This window comes from Plectropomus leopardus, chromosome 5 (assembly GCF_026936395.1).
Source record: "Plectropomus leopardus strain MGB_pleo_1.0 chromosome 5, ASM2693639v1, whole genome shotgun sequence".
Taxonomy (NCBI): Eukaryota; Metazoa; Chordata; class Actinopteri; order Perciformes; family Serranidae; genus Plectropomus; species Plectropomus leopardus.
Genome location: NC_142180.1, coordinates 20,120,732 through 20,144,332, shown reverse-complemented (window position 1 = coordinate 20,144,332; position 23,601 = coordinate 20,120,732). Strand labels below are relative to the sequence as shown.

The 23,601-nt window shown below is 39.9% G+C and overlaps 1 protein-coding gene across 2 annotated transcripts in view; it reads left to right on the top strand.

Moving 5' to 3' along the window:
- The first annotated feature begins 190 nt into the window (after positions 1 to 190).
- ankrd13c (ankyrin repeat domain 13C) overlaps positions 191 to 23,601 on the top strand; it is a 37,737-nt gene continuing 14,326 nt past the window's right edge. Inside the window, exons 1-5 of one of the 2 annotated variants that reach the window (XM_088077680.1) lie at positions 191 to 868; positions 4,132 to 4,173; positions 12,821 to 12,925; positions 21,540 to 21,625; positions 23,232 to 23,277. In XM_088077680.1, the coding sequence (XP_087933806.1) occupies positions 499 to 868; positions 4,132 to 4,173; positions 12,821 to 12,925; positions 21,540 to 21,625; positions 23,232 to 23,277 (649 nt within the window). In that variant the 5' untranslated portion in view covers positions 191 to 498. The remainder of the gene's footprint in view (positions 869 to 4,131; positions 4,174 to 12,820; positions 12,926 to 21,539; positions 21,626 to 23,231; positions 23,278 to 23,601) is intronic. The other variant, XM_042482321.2, reaches the window with a different exon arrangement.

Here is a 23,601-nt window from a genome sequence, read left to right as displayed (position 1 = left end):
CTAACATTTTCAATGCAGGACTTTTACTTTTAACAGAGTGCTGTCGTAGCGTGGTATTAGTACATTTACTGAAGTAAAGAAATTGATCTGAGTAAATTTATTTTACTTTCCAGAAACAAATGTTTTGATCAGCCACTAGCTAGTGACCGCCAGTAACCTTTGCTGAACTCTCGCGATACTACTAGGCGGAAGACATCAGGCGAATCTTCCGTACCAGAGTACAGTCAACTGGAGCCGCTTATGTTGTGCAGCAACCTACGACAGTTTCCAACATTAGCAGAAGGGTGAAGTGTTTGTTTTCTTACTTAAGTCGCCACTTGTTCGTCTTCGGATAAAAGATCGTTTCTGCGTGTCCGGTGGAGGATTAAGTGTGGTTACATGTTGTGCAGTTCACAGTGTTTGCGTGAAGACTTCCAACTGGCGAATCGCATCAGTTCGCCCGGAGGGTCATCGTCAGCGACGACACCCTCTGCTCCGCCAGCGTCAACTGTTTAGAAAATGACCGGAGAGAAGATCCGCTCCCTGCGCAAGGATCACAGGCCAAACAAGGACGAGGATTTACTGGAGCCGGACGAGGAGGCTGCCACCGGGACCTTCACCGCCTCCAAGGCGAACAACAAGAGCAGAGCGAGTAAAATCTTCAGCAATCACAAGTTAATCAAGTCTTCATCCACACAGCAGCAGAACCAGCAGTCGCAGATTAACGCTAACACTAACACACTGTCGGATGTTATCGATGACAACAACAAAAACCCCATCATCCGAACCGGGCAGGACTTTCCGGTGCATGAATGTGTGTTTAAAGGAGATGTCCGACGCCTGTCTTCACTCATACGGACGCAGAATATCGCCCAGAAAGACGTCCATGGTGAGTCTATCAGCTGCTTATCTCTTATCCCTAAAGGCAGCAAAACACTCCATGAGCCACCAATTTTAAGGTCTAATAAATCTTAGTTTTAGTTAGCTAATAGGCCATCAGTCCCCAGTAGCACTGGAAGTAGGCGAGGCTTCTCCCTATAGGCCAAAATGAGTGTTTTAATTCCACTACCTTACACTTTCTTAAGATTCAGTGCCTTCAAGTCAACAGGACAGAAGAAGTTGTTAAATTGTTTTTGCTAAGCGAGGCATCTTTTGGTACTGCACGTTTTATAAAATAGAGCAATCCAAGGTGCTTTCCAGAGCAATGTAATATAAAACATAGCAAAGGATAGGGATGTACACTAAAAGAGTAAAGACAGAAGATACAAAGGGACTAAACGAATTATTAAAATATAGTAAAAGTCACCATTAAATGTAAAAAAAAAAAAAAAGTGCAGACAAGAGGTGCAAAGACACATTTTTTTATTGAAGCTTATTTAAAATCGAGTTAATAGTTTTTATTCATTTCCAGGTAAAAATGTTTTTTTTTTACCTTTGACTTAAAAGTGATCAGAGTTGGGTCTTTCCTGACATCATCCGGGAGGTCATTCAGGTTTGTGCTGCTTGATAACAAAACACTGCTTCATCATGTTTTGTTCTAACTCTTGGGACGGTCAGTAGGTCAGCCCTATGTGTCCTGAGGGTCCTAGAAGGATCATATGTCACAAGCATGACAGAGATATATTTGGATGCTGAGCCACAGAGTGATTTATACACCAGCAGTGAGATTTCAGAATAAATTATCTGATTGACAGATAGCCAGTGTAAAGATGTTAGAGCTGGAGTAATGGGTCATATTTCCTAGTTTTCGTTAGGACCATAGCAGCAGCATTTGCATAAGCTGAAGTTTTGCCTCAAAGCCTCCCCTCACATACAGCACTGAAATTCCTAATTAATCAGAGCTAGTCACCCCTCTCAGATAAGCCATCTTTGGTTATTAGAAGTTGGTCTGCAGCCACTGAGTATATTTATGGATTATTTGCAAGACTTTCCCTAGACTGATAGCGCCTCCTCTGCAGGACAAAGTCTGCTCAGATAACACCACCATTTCCACAGGAACCCTCCCTGGACTAACAAAAGGACGAGAGTGTTTTGTTCCGGTTCACGTGCCCAGACAAAAGGTGGCCTGAACTTGAGCTCACTGTCAGCATTGGAATGTGGTCTGTCTTCAAATAACAGCTCTGACACGGTGTGATGCAACAAGGTGTTTGAAAGGATATTTGCCTCTGGTGTTTTGGAACTTGAGCCTGTGTTATTCAAAGGTTTTGCCCATCTTGTTGAGGGTTGCCATGGTTCAGTGGCAGCAGTTTGTGTTTTTACATGTACATTAGCATCCAGTGGATACTACCTCAAGGCTGTTAGCATGTTTATATTTAGTAACAGTCAATGGGTTATGAGCAAAGAAACAGAGCTGCATTATTAGCCACATGTATAGCAAGTATGAACTACAGTTAGTGGTTATAAAGATGGTAAATGATGTCATAATTGATTGGTCAATTTATCCAAATCACAATAATCACTTCCACTTACTCACTGCACCAGTAGTTGTAGCAAACCATTCAGAAAGCATCTTTATTTTACTCCGGTGTTTAAAGTTTTCCAGTGTAATTATAACTAGAAAGGAGTGGTGAAGGGGGTGAGAAGAAGTGAGGATATCCTGTGTAATCAAGGTGTCTTTCCTGACCACTTAGTGGTTATACAGATCAAATAAATCAGTTTGGGATGAGTTGGTTATTTTGCTGGACTGGTTAGTTAAAAACTGTCCTCAAAAGAAATCTTAAGATCTGTTGTTTCAGTAGTTTTTATTGCAGTAAATTTTTTCTTGTGAACTGAAAAAAACAAAAGATTTTATTGTCTCATAGGCTACCAGGAGTTTGATATATATTTGCAATATTGATAATTAAGGCTGTACCCGACTCAGAATTATGTCATTCGTATTGGATTTGGCTGTTCAAGACGAATATTTGACTCTCTCTCTCTTTTAAAGTCTGAGCGGGCTCTGCAGGACGGTCAGAGTGACAACAGTATCCAGGTCATATAAAGAAGCTAAGAGCACTTATGACAGATCACAAATGCACAACATTTTTTGCAGACACTAGATATCAGCAAAAGCCAGAGACTGTATTATATTTACTTACTGTGAGCTGTGAATTCACCACTTATTCACCGTACAGTGCAGTCTCTCTCTCCCTCTGTGCCACTGACTGCATGTCCTTAGCTGCAAAGCGTAGCATACAAGTCAGATGCACTCACTCCACAGCAACACCTGGGGACTAAAACGTCTCCAGAAGCACACTGCACAGAAAAAAACACACTGCTTGACATGGAGCAATCTCACTTGACTATGGGTGTCCGACTGATGATTCGAGTTTCTGACTTCCAAGGGGCAGCCCCATGAATAATATATATAATTATAAACTTTATACTTGCCTTTTGGGTATCGATACAATATTGCCACACAAAATATCATGATATTATGCTGTATTATTTTTTTCCCTTGCACCTACATTTTAGCACTATGTTATTCATATTTTTTGTTGAGGAAATTTGCCAGTGGAAACTATTCACACCAACCAGGATACTGATCTTGAAAAGGCACAACTCCATTCACATTCATTAAATTGGCGAGTCTGTTTATCACATCATCCAGTGGGACTGCAAGTGGATCCCCGCCTTGTATTTTTAAAGCACATCAGGGTCCCTGATGGGGCTTCTCCAAGGCAGGCCCTCTGTACTCTGGATGCTTGCCCACTGCTTTCTCCCTGAAGGAGCTGACTGGGCAGTTTGGCTTCCTCTTGAGGAATTCTCCTATGCTTATGAGGCACATTTCACATCCTGGGAAAAAGAGCTCTGCAATCTCCACACCTGACTTAAATGTTATTTTCTCTGAATGCTTTTATAGTGTGAAGCCATTCGAGTTTACTTTATATCTGTTAACAAACCATGTCCTTGCCAGTTAAATTCAGCTCATTTTAGGGGTGCCATAGGTTAATAGCCTATAATATTGCTTGTCATGGTTTGAGAACACACAATAGGCATATACTTACTGTGTAATTTTGAATTTAGTGAATTCTCCCTCCTAATTTAAACATCTAATTCACCCTGCATGTGACAGTCCTAGAGACACAGTGCTTATCACAGACCCTCATTTCTTATTGTGATTATAAAAGTAGCTGAAAAATTCAGTTTTTTCTTCTTCATCTTCTTCTTCAGGAAACACACCGTTGCATCTGGCTGTCATGATGGGGCACAAAGGTGAGTAATGTTTAAAGACGTACCTCCATGTGGTTTATATTTGTCTTTCTCTCTGTGGCATTCTAATTTAACCTCCCTGCGGGTCTGTATGTCTTTGTGTGTTTGTGTATGTGTTTGTGTTTGTTTTCCTGTCTTTGTGTGTGCATTTGTCTGGCTAAGCACCACCAGACATTTGTCACAGATCACCACACAAATCCCAGATGGCAAGATGCTCATGCATGAATAAAAAGGTTGTGTTTATGGATTCTTGCCTGGTCAAAAAAAAGAATTCAGCAAGAAAACAATTTTCTTCCTTTCTTACAGTCTTCTCTATTTCATATAATTATAGAAAGAGGACCTATTTAATCAGTGGGGTTAGATAATGATGACACTGCAAGAAATAGGATTCTCTCTGTGGCCAATGTCTCCTGTTCTGATTGATGTTCCACCATTAGCTCAAAGACTAATAGTTTGAGGCTGGCAAAGGAGATAATTAGTCGAGATAAGAGATGTCATTTTCTTTGTTAATATTTGCTTAGTGTGCTTATGTTAGTTTTCTGCTGGCATCTCTTGTGCTGAAGAGGCTACTTAGTTACTATGATAGTTATTAGTCTTCTTAAAAAGTTGACACACACGATGTTTCACACAGATAAAGCTCTTTCTGTTGTCCCAAAAGGAAATCAAAAAGTGTTACAAGCTTTGTATTTATGTAACATGCCCTAGATTAACAATCAGTTTGGAGTATATGATGAATATGTCATGATGTATCAAGGCTTTGGGGAAGTCTTTACATGATTTTGTTCTTAAATGCATTTCGCTGGCTGGACTGAAAGCATGTGCATCAAATATTAATGCAATGCAAGGAGACTTCTGAACATGCTATTGAAAAATTAATCCTCCCCTTTTTCTGCAGCAGGTTCTTAGGGAACAATTCAAGCATAGGGTTACTGGCATCGCACATTTGTTCAGTGTCTGTCATTTGAGCATGGGTTTCAATTGATTTCACATTCGCAAAGTTCAATTCCTGTCGACGGGTGTGAAGGCCCTGCCACTGCCTATCGGTAATCCAGACAGTGGAGTGCTGAAGCGTAGTAGCGGATGGGACGCTATGGAATTGATTGTACTAATGAGGTTGCCTATCTCTTGCCTGAGCTGCTAGCCTGTCCTCCAGGGATGCTCAGGCCAGACAGGCTGAAGGCTACAGCATGAGATCATAGTCTGGGTGTGGCTGTTCTGGTGGTATGGAGAGGACAAGGCTCTCTTTGTGTATGTCATAGTGTTTGTGTGTTTAATATTCAGCAGATTGGTAATGACAGAGTGATGCCTCTCTATAGTCCCTTAATATTTGAGCTTTTACAAAAGGAAAAAAATAATTGTAGAAGAAGAAACATCATTTTTTGTCAATAACAGCTACAAGCAGAACATAATGTCTGTGATTCTGCCATTGGTGACAACTGAGAAGGCAGTGAAGTTGTATGTTCATAATTATAGGTATATTTTTGCCATATTTAACATCTACACAGCAGTGTGCACATGCACTTCTTTTTTCATGATTTACTACATCATCTTTACCAACTTTCTTATTTTATTGTATTTTATTAATTATCATAAATGGGCACAGCTCATCAAAGCATAATTATTTATTCACACTTATTTGTCCTTTTTGGCATTTTTGGTTTAAATATAACTAAACAATATATTATTTAAATAGTTACTTTTTGATTTAATGGTTGCCATCCAATAAATAAATCAACAAATTGCTTTAGCCCTAGAAAAGTAGGGAAACAGTATCTGGATTAAAAGGACGTGCCAAGTTGAGAGAAATTAATAAACCAAATGAGTAAATATGGAAACAACACCTGAATCAATGTTGTGAACAACAATGGATTTTTCTATTTGAAAGATACTTGTCAAGTGACTGCCTGACTCATTCTTTTGAATGTCTTTGAGTGTCCTGACTAAGCACTTTCTCTGAAAATAAAACTCTGCAAATTGAAACTTGAAGTACACTAAATGCCGTATTTCACGCTAAGTTTTAAGACGACACTGTGTTTACAGGTATAAGATTAAAACAGTTTTCTCCTGAGGCCCACTGGACAGATAATGTCTGTCTTTTGTCCAGAGGTTGTGATATCTGCTCCCGTGGCCAAAAAGATCAAATCACCAGATATTTGAAATTGCTCTCAGTGATACAAGATATCAGCCTTGTGAGTGTTTGGAGTCAGACTGCTGGTCTGTCAGGGTTAGTCTTCCTTTCAAATGGTACATGGGCTCATTTTATAAGGTCTTTTCTAAAAAACAGAATAGACTGTTAAATCAGGACATTATTTTTTTCAGTTTTGCCTCAGAGACTGCAACAATAAGATTCTTCAGCTGCTGTTTGATTCGGTCACTGAGTGTGTGATCGATGCTGAGGAAGTGAGTGAAAAAGCTATTTTATAGATGTACTCAGCCTGGATCAGAATGGGTGGGGATGGTGGGGGTTTAACAGCCCACAGAGCCTCTTGACAAGTGTCCCATCTGTAGCCACTGCACGTAGTGAAGCATTAGATAAGCACTTTATTGCTCCATCCTGCTCGGCCTCTCATTCCCTTTGTCAGAGTTGTATGTGACTCGAGCAGGACCTCCGTACAGCTGCTGCACGTGCAGTCAACCCAGAGAACCACAGGGAGCGTTCCTCTTATCAGTACTCTCACAACTGCGCATCGGATCGAATCAGCAGACAGCAAACCATTTCTAATGAGCTATAGGTTAAATGTTAATGCATCCAGGCAGCATTTTCAATTGGATTCAAATGAATCACCAGCACTTTTTGATTACTCTTTTCCAGCTTCCAACTAGGAACACACAAAGAAAACACGCACAAGAAGCACTTTTATATTACAATATACTATATCTGTATAATATTATACAGAATTGACAGCTAATTAGTTTTTTGTTGGTTCATAGACAGATAAAGTGAAATTTTTGGTGGGAACTTTATTTGGTTCACCTGTTTATAAAGTGATAACAAGAAAAAAGGGGAATTTCATGAAACCAACGACACTGCAGTCCATGATTGGCAGTCCAACTCCTGGGTCACAAGGGGATACCTTTTCTCAACTATTTCAACATCAAAATGATTTAAATAAATTGGTTGAACCAACTGAATTGTTTTATTATTATTGTTATTATTATTATTTTTTTTCTTTCAAATAGAAATACTAGGCCTGTCAGCATTAACGCATTAATCGCGACGCTAGAGTAATGATTCTGGTATCACCTGAACCTAGAAGGAATCCAGCCTCTCAGCAAAATCATCAGTCATTTTATCGGGAAAAAAGATTAATATAGAAACAATCTGCAGATTAATTAATAAACAAATTGTTAGTTGCAGCCCTTATATTATAGCTCTCAAAATTTGAATCTTTACTTAGACATAATTTATGGGTAACTCTTGGTATTGTGTTCTGATTACTCTAGATTTATTGAGTTTAAATAGTTTATTAATACTACAAATATTTGACACATAATTAAAACATTGAAAACATTTAAAACCGATTATTTAAAAGCCACCCAAACATTTTTGCCAATATCAGTTAATCCTCAAAGCTTGAAATTTCCCTTTTTGTACCTGAAAGTCTGAAGCCTGACCAGAAGCTAGCACATTGGCAGCTCAGGACACATGGCCTGGCTCTTCTTTCCATGATTATATAATGTACAGTATCTGCTAAATGTAGTCATTATTATTACACAATCATTGGTTTCAGCAGGGTGATATATAAGTCAGAGGCCAGAGGGAATAGAGGGCTTACGTCACAAAGCAAACGCTCGTGCACACGGCTGCCTGACTTCTCACCATCAGCCTCTGTTATCAGCTGCTCCATCCCCAAATCCAGGAAAGGATTGGACTAATGTATAAACACAGAGGTTTGCTCTTTTTGTTTGCTGATGTAGGACTCTTTATGGGGAACTCTACAGTAACGTCCGCCCTTTCCGGTGCCAGCGCAGCTTCATTAAATTAAAGCATGCAATATGGGCGATATTAGTCAATCTTTCTGAAGTGCTGAACCTTGGACAGTATTCAGTGCTAAATATACAGATCACATGAATTGAAATCGGGCAGAAATGTTTAAAAGAAAACAAATTCAGACTAGTAAGGATCCAAGTCTTTGAACATCAGCTGCTCCCCTGGTGTGAACACAATGACTTCCCATTGGCTTGTCTTTGTTCATTTTTACTTTGCTTCCACATGGAAGCAAGTTGTGTGTTAGAGCAATGGTATTTGCTGGTAATTGTTTCTTAAGAGAATATGGCCTTAGTGCTTTGGGTGTTGTCACAACACACCTTTGTATTTTATTGCAACTACTCTCCTGGGATAGCCATGTGCCTCTTTGTTGTGTGGATAATAAGTTTAATTAGTTTCAGAATGTATTCTTTTCTGTCATTAAGAATGCATGAGACCCTGGCCTCTTTCTTATTAATAAAACATTGTGAGTATGTAGATCAGAGGGTGATGTGGTATTTTGTGACAATGTTGCCATGTGCAAGGCTCTTTTTTCAAAAGGCAGAAGTTATTATTTCTAGTTTTCTGCACCAGGTTGGCTCTGTGAGTACACCACCTGAGGCAGGTTTTTTAATAGCTTTCATACTGTTTGGCAGAGAAACAAGTCTGTACATGAGGGCAGTAACCAGTTGGATTTGTTTACGTGACTAATAGGGTTGACTCAAATGTTTGAAATGAAAGACAGGCTGTAATTAGAGCTACTTTGCGTCTTTTGTCCGCATGAATGATTGTTGAAAAGACCGGTCAAACGGTTCTAATAACGGCCAAGTTCCTGCTCCGTCAAGTGAGAGCCCTACATATCCACTCAGCAGCAGACTGTTAGCAGTTAGCTTCTGCTTTGCATTGGAGTTGTATGCTGCTCACAGGCCTGTGACTGTGACAGCTCCTGCCCAGTGCTGAGACAGAGACGCACAGACGCCAACACTATAATGAATGATGTCATGACAAAACTGACAGCTGAGCCGGAACAACAGGCTTCATCTTTTGGCTTGCTGTAGTTTGTTGACAGGCTGCCCAGAAAGTGGAGGGATTTTGCGCTGCACTTACTGCTGATCTTGCCATTGAAAGAGGGATGAGGCTCTTTGGCTGTTTTCCCATTGTTGGAATACAAGCACAAGCTCTGACGGTCACTCCACAGGGGATGTTTGACAGTCCTTCCTCATTTCATAGTGGTATAGAGTCCAAAGTAGGATGCTGAGACTTGTGTAACTGCTGGTCCCATATGGCTCTTAAGTTAATGGGTCAGCTGACATCTCAATCCTATACATAATCTGCCCCTCTATAAAACCAGGATTAATTTTTATCGTTGATTTGATGCTGCAGGAAACATCTTCAGCTTGTATAAGCATTCAACCAACATTTCTATCTCAAATATATTGTGCAAAGGGATCAGATACATTTTGGATGAAAGTATGATCAGATTAAACAGAAGTATGCAACAGCAAGAATGCAATGAAGCAAGTAAAAGTGTCTTGGACTGTTTTTTGGTTGGTTCCTGTCTCAGAGGTTGTTTTTTTTTTAGAGTTGGGCACATTGTTGGCACAGAGTTAAAGTAAGTTTCTTGGCCTTTTTTCCTTGGCACTGAGTATAAATGCAGAGGTTACCATAGCAACATCAAAGGCGATGACAAAAAGCAGCTCATAGGAAAGGCTGGATGTTCAGTCAGTGTCCACTCTCTGCTGGTGGAACAGGCATCTGAGCTGAAAGACACCGTGACACCTAGAAGTGAATGGTTAAGTTACAGGACTGTAAAGAGCCGGCGACCATCAATGGCAGAGAGAGACTGCAGGGAATAAGGATTTATTTTGACCAAATCAAGGCTGGTGATTGTTGGAACAGAGGACTTACTAATTAGATTACTAGCAAGAGTAAGCAAAATGATTTGGGCGAGTTGTATTATGCTTTTGTCAAGTTTGTTTTATGATGAGTTAATGAGGCAGTTAAGCACCAACAGTCTTTCGTGACCTAGAGGAAGTTGAATTCAAAAGGTATACAGTTGAATTTCTCTGTTTAATAAGGAAAATGTGTGTGAGAATATTACATATTTTGGGTTTCTATTGTGTATTAATAAGTCTGAAAAGCTAAAAGTAAGTAGCACACTGACCATCGAGGAGGTGTTAGAAGCGGACACTTTTACCGCCATATATCGTATACCGCTGGGGAAAATTCAGGACTTCAGGTGGGAAATATTACACATTGTTTGAACCTAGTAGTTACTGTGACAAGGGCTGCTTGATTATGGCAAAAATAATAATAACGATTTTTTTGATTGATATTGAAATCACGATTATTCAACTTGATTACTCATTGGCTTTCAGAACATCATACATTTATTGAGCATTAACTCTTGTATATATGTTTATGACTGAATGTCCTTTAACTGCACACACTGTCTGGATCCAAAAGGAGACATCAAAGTTTCAGATTAACCAGAGAGGCAGTGTGTCATGACTCGCTGTATTCAACCCATGCTGAAACTTCTGTTTGGACTTTGGTGGGACGGGCAGAGCACTAGGAAAGGGTGTGCTTGATTTATTTTTGCAAAATAAAAGACAAAACGGGAGCGACATTGTTAAAGTCATCACACTGTACGAAAATATTTTATCGCAATTGTCTGGTTTTGAAAACAGAGGGAAACCAAAATCATAATCAAAATTGAAATTCAATTAATTGCACAGCCCTAACTGTGACAAAACCCAAAGGTTTGTGGAGCGCCACAAGCCTTGCGTTTAGCCTTTCGGCTGTCATCATCTTGTTTTTGTGGAGCCGGATGTGACAATGTGACGTTTTGACATGTTAAGCCTGCGGCCCACTGCGGGAGATTTAAGATCAACATGTGGCAGTTAGCGGCTAACTCAAAGAAGAGGCACAGTGGCTCAGGTCAGGAAGGTCCTTACCCTCAGAGCATAAGACAAGATCAGCTGCCACATGACAGAGATGGTAAATTACATTTATTGAGATGTTATTCCATTGTTATTGTTCATAAAGGCCGACATGCATGTTTTATGTCACACTAGAGGGCAATGCTGTTGTGTCAAATATCGAGCCCGTCATGCCTCTTTTGCTTCTGCAATGCTGCCATGCTGTCTAAAATCACACATGAGAGCAGCATGATACCGCCAGTGTTTGGTTCTGTGTGAAAATGCAAAGGTGGCGCAAAGGGACTTTGTAATAGCCCTGTAGCGAGATCACTGTGTAAAAAGGTATAAATTGTAGCAATGCCTCACAGACAGCCTTACACTCAGGTGGCCATATCCTTAAACATGTGCTACTTTAATTAAATGTAAACAGAGTTATAAAATTAGGGGGAAATTAGCTATGAAGGCCAAAACCTTTTTGGGTGCCAGACTGTCACAGAGGGGTTGACGGAGACTGAGTTAACTTCTGAAGCCAGTCGCACGTGGCCATTTAAGGAACTGCAGTTTTTGTCACCATGCGTTGGCTTTATTTTTCAGCCTCGAGGTTGATGCTTTGCCACTTGACTGTGGATGTGTAGCATCAGGAAACTGGAAAGACAAATGAGGAAAGTCATTAGAGCTTGTTCACCCATTGGCATTTGGCCTTTAATAAAGGTCATTTTTGCGAAATACCACACTTTTTCTGTCCCATCTATTTCTCTCTGTATATTTTTGCCTCTCTAGTTAAAAGAAAACAAATTTCCTGATAACTGTCAGTCATCTCTGAGGCACCTTTGATGCTTAAGTGCAGTCACTTGTTTTCTTATGGTAAAAAAAAAACCCTGTTAATCTTTTAATGGTGCTACGTTTATCACTTAGAGGAATTAGCTCATACTTTCATCAGCTCTCTTTTTATTGCCTGAATTAAATGTGTCTCCAGTGTCTCCTGTTAAAGCAGAAAGCAGCAGCCAGGTTTTTAAGTGGTGGTGGTTACTTGTTTGTTGCAGACACATTTTACAGATTTGTTGAACTTTTTTAAAGCACACATAAGTTGACTGCAATTAGGTTCCAAGGATCTTGACTGCCAAGATGCTAGACTTAAGCCTAAAAGCAAACAAACCCTTATTATGGGAGTATCCTCTGAATTTTGTTGGTAAGGCACATATTCATGTACAGATCTCTCTCTTTCCTCTGCTGTGTTTTTTGTGCTGCTGGTCTTTTGTGTGCATACTGTATGTTTTGTATCTTGCTTGTCTAAATTATTGGCACATGGGGGAAAACTGGTTTAAAATAGGTGATGGACTGCTTTCCTATTGCCAATAGACGGAGTACACGATACTGCAGTAGTATACCTCATTGGATTTTCCTGGTTTGTCACATGTGACGTCATGGACAGCCTGGAAAACTGGGTAGTGAATGGTAGAAAGCAGAATGGAGGTCAGTGAAAATGTTAAAGTGGTTACTTCTTTTTTACCTATCGGTTACTTATTCAGTCCCTCTTTTAAACTTGGTGTTTACTAATTTGAACAATGTTTAAGCGTTTAAGCCCCTTTAAGCAAAAGGGGTGAAAATAAGTGTGATAAATACCTGTCATTTGTCCTGGGACTTAATGGCAATTGTAACCTTTCCTGTGCCATACAAAAGAAGTAAAAGCTATTATTTAGATAAAGTTGTTATAATTTCAGTAATTGTCTACATATCTGATCATCTTCCTCTCCACTTACAGAGTGCGCACACCTGCTGCTGGCCCACAATGCACCAGTGAAGGTGAAGAACGCTCAGGGATGGAGCCCCCTCGCTGAGGCCATCAGCTACGGAGATCGACAAATGAGTAAGTACCTTTGACTGACTGAGTGGCACCACCGCTGCTAAATACTGAGATGATGTTGGTCAGCAAGCATATTTACTGAAATCAAAGTGGTTTCAAGTGGGTTTCAGTTTGGGTTTTCCTGTGTGAAAACAGTGACGGGGGAGGAACAAAGGTCTGATCAACAGATGCAAATCAACAGTTGCCTCTGCGCATTCTTCCACGCCACTACCTCCAAGTGAGGCCACGATACCGTCCTGCCTCCTTTGTCCCTCAGAGAGAGTGGGGACATTCCTCAAGGCCCTCAGCTTTTGTGCACCGATGAAAGGCAATTCATTAGATGTTTCTCTCTCTTCTCATAGGCTGATTATGCTCAAGCCCCCGTCATGCCCCTTTTTTTTACCCTCAGTTCATAGTGGGTCAAACTTTGATTTAAAATTTTTTGAAGAATAACTTTTGTTTAACATTTATATATCCGCTTATACAAAACATCAGTTACATGAACAGTAAGTGAAACCAGTCATTTGAGTTTTTGTATGCACTGGGTGTTAGATGAGAGCACCTTAGTACGCTTGCAGTTTAATTTTTGATGTATTGAATATTGAAGTTGTGAGTATAAGTAATTTTTAAAATGTGTTTTTTGGCAAACTTTTATTAACACCTTACCAGTCCAACAGTTATCCCCCGTTTTGTTCTAGACCTTTAAGACTGTATAGTTTTTTGATATCTTAAAGCCTACCTTTACGTAGGAAATGCTCTTTGTCCATTATGTATTGAAAGCTTTTGACATGCTGGTCATGGGAACAGGAAGGCCTGAGGTTTCGTTCTGTGTGGGGGAACTGTGGTGAGTGCTCAGAATGTGTCAAACTGAGTCGCAGCATTGCAATACTGCTCCAAAACTGCAGCCAGACTGAGATGTTGGCAGGTACATGGTGTTCGAACACTGTATTTAAGCATATAAGTAAAAGACGAAGAGAGAAAAAGATCAATGATTCTTCCAGATGTCCCTAAAATTCAGTAAACATAAGAAAGCCCCCCTAATGTCAAAAGAGTCAGCATTATATTGTTCTTAGCAGTCCCCATTGTCTTTAAGTACCTCAGCGTGTAAGCTGGTAGGGTGGCACATCTGTATTGAAAAGATGTTAATAGGAATGAAGGCAAATATCTTCATGAAATCTGTGTTATGTATACACTTAGAACAAAATCATATTATGAGACATTTTAACTGCCAAATTTTGAGCCCCGTTCCTGCACAAAATCCAATAAAACCCACCAGGATCTTCTGTATCTTATGGGAAAGGTTACAATCGACATTCACTCTCGGCTCATATTATTCTGCAGTAGTCATTGGTAGAGGTCGACAGATTATCGGCCTGGATGATTATTGGAGCTGATATTTGGCATTTTGCTGATTATCTGTATCGGCATTTTATTTCAATGATTGCTAATAAAATTAATTAATTAAAAAGTGCAAAGGAAGTGTCAGCATGGGACGACCTGTTCCTTCGTAAAGCCCCAGGAAGCTATTTTTATCTATTCATTTCATTAAAATGTTCACTTGACTTTATAAAAAAGTTGGTGGGAAGTTTCATTTTCAGTTTGCTAAAGGCATTAATACAAAATTTTGTGTTGGAGTTTATGATATTCCAAATTCTTCATTTTTGACAGAAAGATTTTCATTTTTATTGTAAATGCATATCAGTTCCACACATAAGTTATCGGTCTCATGAACTTCTAATAATAGGTATCGGTGTCCGCCCTGAAAAACCAATATCTGTCGACCCCTAGTCATCGGCTCCAGCTCTGATCGCCTTCAATCAGCAGTGATGAATACACAACACAAGGATGGATACACTAATTTTAGCCTCTTTTCCGGTGTGATGCAATGACGGGACGCCACCAAATACAGGCCATCTCCACCCACACAGTGCTCACACATTGTTTCTAAATTAGTCTGCCCCAAGACTGCAAAAAAGAGTAACAGATGTTAAAAAAAGAGGATAAACTGTGACATTTTCATTTGACTCCATGCTGCATTTTACAGTATACTTAAATGTTTTCCAGCCTGTCCGTGATGAAGAATGTGACACACCAGAAAAAACACACACTGTGACACACCAGAAAACACACACATACAAAGACATACTCATTTGCTGCAGAGCTGTGTGCACAGCTCTGGTTTACTGGCAATGGGAAAGGAATCTATCGCCTATTTGTAGCCAATTTTCCTGTGTTTTTAAAACCTGCATAAACGTGTTGATTTTGGTGGAAAACAGGTTTTGGTACCAGTTCAGCCTCAGAAACATAATATCAATAAGGGTCAATGTAAACTGTGCACCTGGGCCCATTTTTTGTGTGCTGTGTGTTTTTATTCCTGCAGATAGCTGGTTAAACATTGATGGGACAATATCAAATTGAAATATTACAATGTTGCTACAATGAAGCTAAAAGGCAGAATTCAGTCAGGGCTTATAAGCGCAGTTGGCACCAACATTGAGCAGCTTTAAGTATTCCCATTGATTGCACCCTCCAATTAATTCTTTTATGCCACTTACCTTCCCAGGTTTATAAGTGCCTGTGTTTACTGAAGCTCTGTAACACCATTTTATTTTGCCATTGACAAGTCCTTACTTGGTCTAGGTCTATGTGTAATACATGATATACTGTGCGTGCTGCATTCACCACGACTCAACATGCTGAGTGTCGCACATTTGCTTCTGGCATCATAATATTATTAAGAGACATTTGGAAAACTACTGAAAATCTCTGAAATTATGCAGAAGGCGAGGCCAGTAGGAGGAAAGCTGTTGTGCCATAAAAGTAATGTCTGTGTTACCTTAGTAGTATCTCCGATATGATCTGTTGTTAACTCAAACTGGGCTCACTGGATTGTATTCAGTTGTCTCACCAGTACATGAAGCAACACACCCACAACACACACCCTTGTATTGTTTTAACACAGGGCTGACTTTGGCCTCAGTGCCATCTTACACTTTTCAAAAAGCAGAAATGATTGTTTTCATTGTCATAGGACCTTTGGTTTTGGACACCATTTGGCAAATGTGCACCAGGTGGCGGGGCCAAGCTAAAGCACTATTCGCACGGGACTAGTATTATCTGGGGACCTCCATTACTTTGAAATTAAGTGCAGAGACTGTCTGAGATTTTAAACCCCGTGTGAATCTACCATGTCGGTGATTTGTTGAGTAAAAACTCACCTGCAGTTCACATACCATGTTTTGCCAAACACAGGTTATGTGATTATATTAATCCTGTGCCAACTGAGATCTCCATGATTTGTGGTTGTTGTTTGGTATTTTATTTTCTCTGTGTTTCTCTTCAGCTTCTTTACTGGTCAAGAACTGTGGAGCCTGCACTGACAATTCTGAAAGATTTGACAGCATTTGGGGTGAAAATTTAGGAGGCTCATCTTGCTACACAGCAGAAGGAGCAAGCATAAAAAAGAGTGGAGTTACGAAAGACTGTGCACATCATATCCAGTCCGTAAAAATCTATTGCACATCTTACCATCCTGGAAGGGGGATTCCTCCTCAGTTGCTCTTCCTGTGAGGGTCCAAGCACAGAGGGACGTTGTATGCTGTAAAGCACTCTGAGGCAAATTGTGATTTGTGATAATGGGCTCTATAAATAAAATTGACCTGACTTGAGTTCATTCAAAGACCTCTATGGCGTGGAGCTTTGGTAAAGAGCACATTCACCAAGACCTGCTTCTCCTGGATGCGGCCCAGGGTGAGGAGTTTTTGGGCCAGGCCAGTTTAGATCATTAGACAGGTACAGGCTCAATCTGCTGGCAGCCAGCAGCAGTAGGTCAGACTGCTGGTCACCTGAATGAGCCGACAAGACGGACTGCAGCCTCTGTTGCACTGAAACAAGAACTCTGCCACTGAGAGCGACTGGTGTTATTGTTTGACCCTCTTTGCCTCTTTGTGTTCTTTAATGTCGCTCCAAAGTACAGGGCAGGGCCTCTGTTGTGACAGCTCATAGACAAACAGCTGAGTCTGCGCACTGTAAAACACTCACACTCGTCCTTCCAAATTCAGAATTTCACCTGGCTGGCACAATGACATTAGAGGAGAAAGGTGCTAAAGGAAACTTTGACTCTTCTCCCTATTCAGCGCAATACACATCGAGTCCTTTATAGGCTTGGCTCAGTAGGGCCCTACCCAGCAGTTATTCAGTATAAGCTGAGTTGGCGTATGTCAGGAGACTGTTAGGGAAGTGGAAATCTGGGAGCTTTGTCTGTTTGATTTACAGTAAGGCCGATGTTGTGGGCTGGACAGTGTTGGAAATACTAATTTATACAGTAATGATAGTCTCCATGTAGTCAGTTAAATTGTTTTTGTTTTTTTCTCAACAACATTTTCTTGAATGTGATTGAAAAAACAATCCCAACACATTGTTCACTGTGTTATATATAGCCAGTGTTTGACTAATTTCCATTTGTTTGTAATTTGATGTATTTGTCTCCTGAGCTTTTGTCACTTACGGCTGTATCATTTGAACAAGGAGGCAAAATACAGCTCAGAAACAGTTTTTGTCATGTGTTTTGTTCAGTAAGAGCTATTTCTGTCCAGCTTCAGGAGCTTGTTTAAAGGCTGCCACAGTCATGTTGGTGTTTTATTAGACAGGGAACTGCACACTTGCTTTCATTGTTTCTTACCTTATTCTCAAACACTGTACCATACCATGAATTTGTCTTCATATTAGTAATCCTGTCATGATATCAAAGCATTGATGTTTCTGATTGACAGTGTCAGAAAGGTCATTTTTAGGCCACGGTGAAACATCAGTGTTTGGTCTGTAGTTAAAGAATTGTCCCTTTAAAATCATGGGGAAGAACGGCTTTGATATTTTTTTTAAGGAAAGGTTTTATTACTTATAAATTTCTGCAAAGGCGTTAGGTTGGAGTTCACATTTTCACATCTATAGTGCTAAACCTACAGTAGAATACTGTAGGTTTCATTGCAAACTGAAGTCATACTGCATTTAAAACATGACATCTCTGCAAGCATCAGAAACCTCTCCTGGTAACATTTCCTTCAGCAGGAGTTAAATTATCTGCTGAGGCCTCTCCAAAACAAGTGGACCAGGTGGTTAAATATGGTAGAAACAGTCAATGAAGCATTTTCATGTTGCAAAGCTGCATTGTTTGACTTGTCAGAGATGGGCTGCTGACCTAGCACCAGCTTATCTTTGCTCACTTTTTTTTTTTTTTTGATATCTAAAGACCAGGAACTGAGATATCCGGAGAGGTCTTTTCCTCTTAAAAGCAAATGGACCTGGCAAGTTAAATCGGTAAAAATACTGAATGAAGCAGTTTCATTATAAAAATCTGTGTTTTTTCAACCCTCTCTTTGTTAAGCGGCTTCTCTCTACAGTGGCAGATGCAAATGGCCCTATCTAGAGACAGTGTTTGGTTTGTACGTTCTGGTTTAATGTAGAAACATGGTGATCACTGTATTCAAGGACATGCTCCCTATGCACATATAAACAGCTCATTCTAAGGCAACAAACACACAATTCTTATTTTCAGGTAAATATACACTAAAGAAAACATACTTGTTGTATTATATGTCATTAATGACAATAAATCCCCTTAAATCCTACACACGAAACCTTCCTCTTTAATCTTTTTTCTTCCCCTGTGCATTTATGCAAATTTCTTGTAAAGCAGCTTATAATTTTTAATCAGATATCAAGAGCTCTCCATCCGACACAGTCTGTTATCTCCAGCTAATTTGGCCGTTTTGACTCTTTAACATGTCTTGTAAAATTAATTGACCATGCCTTAGTAAGTTTAAATATTTGAAACTTTATTAGAATTGGCCTGTTTGCATCTGCCTGTGCTGCTTCACCTCACAGCAGCTCCGCAGCGTACCTGAGTCAATATTGACTGTTCTCAGATACTTGGAGAGCTGCCAGCAGCAGTTGTCCAGTTAGATCGAAGGTCTAATTGTCAAATAGTAGCAGTGTGGTGATGTAAATACAAAGCTGGCATGACTCTGTCTCTTTTCATTAAATTGTGGAGGTGAAATTACTGAGATCACTCATCTAATTAATGCCAGGAAAGTGCCCTAATCAGTATCTGGGTGAGTTAGCTCCAGCATGGAGAGTCAGTTTGGTTTAGTGTTAAAGAGGTCGCCTTTGGTTCCCTGTGTTGGCTGGGTGGTCTGTGGGCAGATGGTGAGATTGTGATTTTTTCCTTGTCCTGCTGCCAGGCGGCGAGGATCAGGAGGAGCCCCATCCAGAGCTTGTCCACACTCATTAGGCAGCCGAGCCACAAAGACACCCTCGTCCTGTACTTGTGTCTATGTCAACTGGCGTGTGTGTTGTAATGTGTGTCAGTATGTGTGAGTGTGCGTGCCTTTGCTCTGATTTGGCCTTGTTTTACCATTGAGCTCTTCGCCCCCCAATCTATGCTGCCTCATTTTGGAGCATCAATAAGACAATGTGAACAACATGTTTGTGTATGTTGACACGCCACATGGACCATAGGAGCTAGTCAGGCTAATGATGATACCATATGTCCACTATTGCTTTTATTCATATTAAAATGGCCGTCCTGGTGTCATAAACCAGACATTTTCTTCTTTTTTTAAATTACTATTTCCATCAGTTTATAAGTGGCACATTCATGTTGTAATTTAATCACCTCCTGGCTTCATCAAACCACCACAATTATGTCAGTGAGCAACCATTGCTCCCACTTCCCTCATAAACAGCTAATAACATTTAAATAAACTCTTGCTTGTTTGGATCCTTTTCTTTTGCATAAACAAGCAACTCTGTTGCAGCCAGCGGGTCACAGAGCTGTGAATGCTTGTTAATCTGACCCGTCATGGTTAAAAGTCTCCTGTGTGTGTGTGTCTCTCCCCCAGGTGGTTAAGGAGGTTAAAGGCGCAGCTCATTAGCAGGCAGCTCCATATCTGCCAGGCTTGTTCTCTTTGAACTTCCTGGAAACGTTTTGATCCCTGCAGGCGGTGTGCAGGGATTGGCCCAATGCTGCTGGGAGTGTCCCATTTGGCCCCAGGAGGTCAGCATATCTCTGAGCCAAAAGCCATCGTCACTGTAAACTGCGTGATCTTTGCTTTTAGCGCGTCACATTGCTGACAGGGTTTGCATAGTGAGGCAGTTCCTGAGATAATGGTGTTGACTCACAGTATTCATACAGGCTTAAGCCCTAACCTTAAATATCCCCTCCACTCAAAAATGTATTTTTATTCTGTATATATCACCTAAAATGTATGGCCGTGAGTTCACTGACTTACATCTGTGTAAAGTTTGTTGCTAGATAGTTTAAGATGTGTTTTTTTTTTTCATTCTTCTATTGAGGGGGGGCGATTTCTTTGGACTTTATTTAAATCTGAGATACTCTGAGTAAAATAGATTAGTTACGTCACTAATCCGGAAGCCATTCTTTTTCTAATATGGAAATGCTGGCAAAGAAACCCGAACCCTCCAGTGCAGAGTGGACTTAATTTATGAATGAAAAATATCAGCCAGATATATATTTCTGCAAACTTTGATTAGACATCTGGTACATAATTATGTAATAACAATGTGATGAAAAGAACATGCTGACATCATAGCAGATATTATTGTATGTGTCACAGCCTCTGTCACCGTGTCAGCCACTGCCTCTTAAAAGCTAACAATCAACATAAACAAAAGATACTAACTGCACTTACCGTTATAATACGTCTGGGCCACAGACGCTCACTGTTGGCCCAGAGTAGGCAGATGGACGACCGTCAGCTTGGTGTGTCAGGGTCTTTACACAGATGTTGATTAAGTGCTGTCACTACCTCCACTGCTGGCTTAAATGTGAAACAAGTCTGTTCCCCGACTCTGTAATTGTGCTTTTTATACAGAATGGCGGCATGCAAAATTCCCACCTTAATTAGACAGTGTGAACGGAGCTGAAGACACAGGATCACTGTTTTCATCTTGGAGGGGCAAAATCTAAACTATCATTTTTCTGTACAATGCTTCTATAATGCAGCATGGATTTGTCATCCTTTTTAATGTTTTTCTTTGTAAAATTAACTTATTAACTTATCAATTTTAGTCACATTTTAACTTTTTAGGTGGATTTTGCAACAACAGATGCATACATATCAAATCTTCCATCATCTTCTTTATTTTAAAGACTGAGGATGTGCTGCAGAGCAGAAGGCAGACACTCTCAAAAAAAATGCTAATTTTGGAAGCACTGTCTAAAAGTTGTAAAGGTTCAGCGTGTACAAATGAAAATCTTTTTTTTTTTCATTCCGCAGTCGAATCATGATTAAGGAGAAGTTGGCTTTCATTTCATGTAGAGGAGGATGGTCTGCCAAAAGAAGAGCAATGTGGTGTAGAAATTAGTTAATAAATTAATAAAAATTAATAAATCTTCTTGGTGCAAGTTAAGTGGTGGGATCAGATTCAGCAAAAGCAAAAGGTTTTCTGAAAAGAAGAAATCACAGACAGTCGATATTGGAACAAATTCCATTTATTTAATACAATATTTTTTTCAATTCAGCTATCACTTTGTTTTTACACTGCAAAGAATCTACCACATTGTTGATGCTTTTTGTCTCACTTCTCTTCTTCTCTGTCATTTCTCTGTGTCTATCAGTCACAGCGCTGCTAAGGAAGCTGAAGCAACAGTCCAGGGAGACTGTGGAGGACAAGAGGCCCAAGCTGCTGAAAGCCCTGAAAGAAGTAAGCAGGCCTCACTCAGCTCTCTGCTCCTGACATCTTAATGCTGATTCTGATCATCAGATCTACTTATTTCTCATTCTGCTCCAATCTTGTTGTCCCTTTTATCTTCACTTTATCGTCATCACAACAAAGCAAAGCCAGGAGGGACACATGCTAAATGTTAAATTAAACCTTAGTGGTTTTGTGGTGGTCTGGTATAACGTCACATGTACACACACACACACACACACACATTGTAAACACTGATTATCCTTCAGGGTTTCTTTGTCTGTGTGAAATGATGCCATACATGCACACACACTGTAAACATCAAGTCATGCACAGACAGACATGTATGCTTTTCAGAGCAACCACATGAGGAGCCTTTCTGTTCTGTTGTTGCCGCTAACATGAAGTTACGGAGGCCAAACTGTAGGCGTAATCATCTGGCGATTTTAGCTTCCAGGTCAGCTGTGCAGCAGCACCACCCCCACAAGAGAGTCAGGGAGTAAGTGAGCAGATGAGCAAATACAGCACCAGTGTAACAGAGGCAAACTATCTAAAACCTGGTGTTTGAACTGCATTTAAAGAGGCTACAATGGTATAGTCAGTACTGTTTAACCTTTTAAAACCTGGATCAGCATCAGTTTTCTTTTGCTGTGTTCAGATGCATTTTACAAGCTATTTAACCAATTTAAAGCTGAGTATTTGAAAAAAAAAAATCCACAGGGGAAAAAAAGGCAGTGACCAACCTGGTAAGAAATGTCCCTCGAATAAAAAAAAAAAGTAAAATGTGACGAGAAAATGAATTTATGATAAGTTCAAAAGAAAGTATAAAATATTTTTATTAAAACTGGGGAAATGTCAAGAAAACAATAATTTCACTTTTAAAATTATGTTCCAGTAAAACATGATACATATATAGTTAAATAAATTTCAGCACTTTTTTTGGGTCATTTCCTTGTTTGTGTTAGTTTTGTACTTTTTTTGTCCTTATTTTGAGGTAATTTTCTTGTAACGTTTTTAATAATATTCTGGCCATGTCTCATTGCCTTTTCCCCATGTTTTTGAAAGAAATCAAACCAATTTGCCCAGGTTTCAAAGAGTTAAAGGTTGTTTTGATGTCTGAACACATTGCTTGACACTCAGCCGAGCCTGCGTTTGACGTGTTTGTTAGCCTTCCTGAATGATGAAGCAGAGATGAGATTTTTCTGCGTCATCCTTGTCTCTCGGAGATTATGTAGCTCTGGGAAGTGATGATCTCCCGCCAACTTGACATCATCACCAAATGCCAGACTGAGACCACCAGTGGTGATGAGGAGAGCATTTCATCCCATCTTAGTACCTCACAGGATAATTAGTCTGTACTGAGTTGTGTCAGTCAGACGTTATTAGTTGTGAGTTGACATAAAGGCTCATATTTACTCAGGTCTGTGTAAACTGAAAGGCTTTGTTGCAACATTTTTATTTCTAATCTGCATTTATTTCCATTTCAGTTTTTTGGGGGGTAAAAGTGATTGATTTAGTTATGTCTGTTTCATGTACATAGATTGCACCTTTTGCATATCCACATTTTCTGCTGATGTAATTTTAGTTGTGATTAAGATTTCTCTGTCTTTATTTGCAGCTTGGAGACTTTTACTTGGAGCTTCACTGGGACTTCCAAAGTTGGGGTGAGTCAAGCAACACCTTCTGTTGTCTTATGATAGTGGCACAAAACATTGTTTCACAGACATTTTCCACTCTAGAAATAGACCATGTGTCCTCAGTTAGGGTGTAGTCTGAAACACCAACAGAGGAGTGTGATACAGACAGGAAAATGTGATGGAGGCTGTGTGGTAAGTGACTGTTTATCTTTGCCATGAGGGACATTGACTGTTTGAGTCACAAGTGGCTACAGGCTGAAAATTACTCCTCCTGCTGGACATGAACGGACACACCATCCTCTCATGTCAACATCCCTTATTTTATGACTATATCAGGAATATCTGCTAATA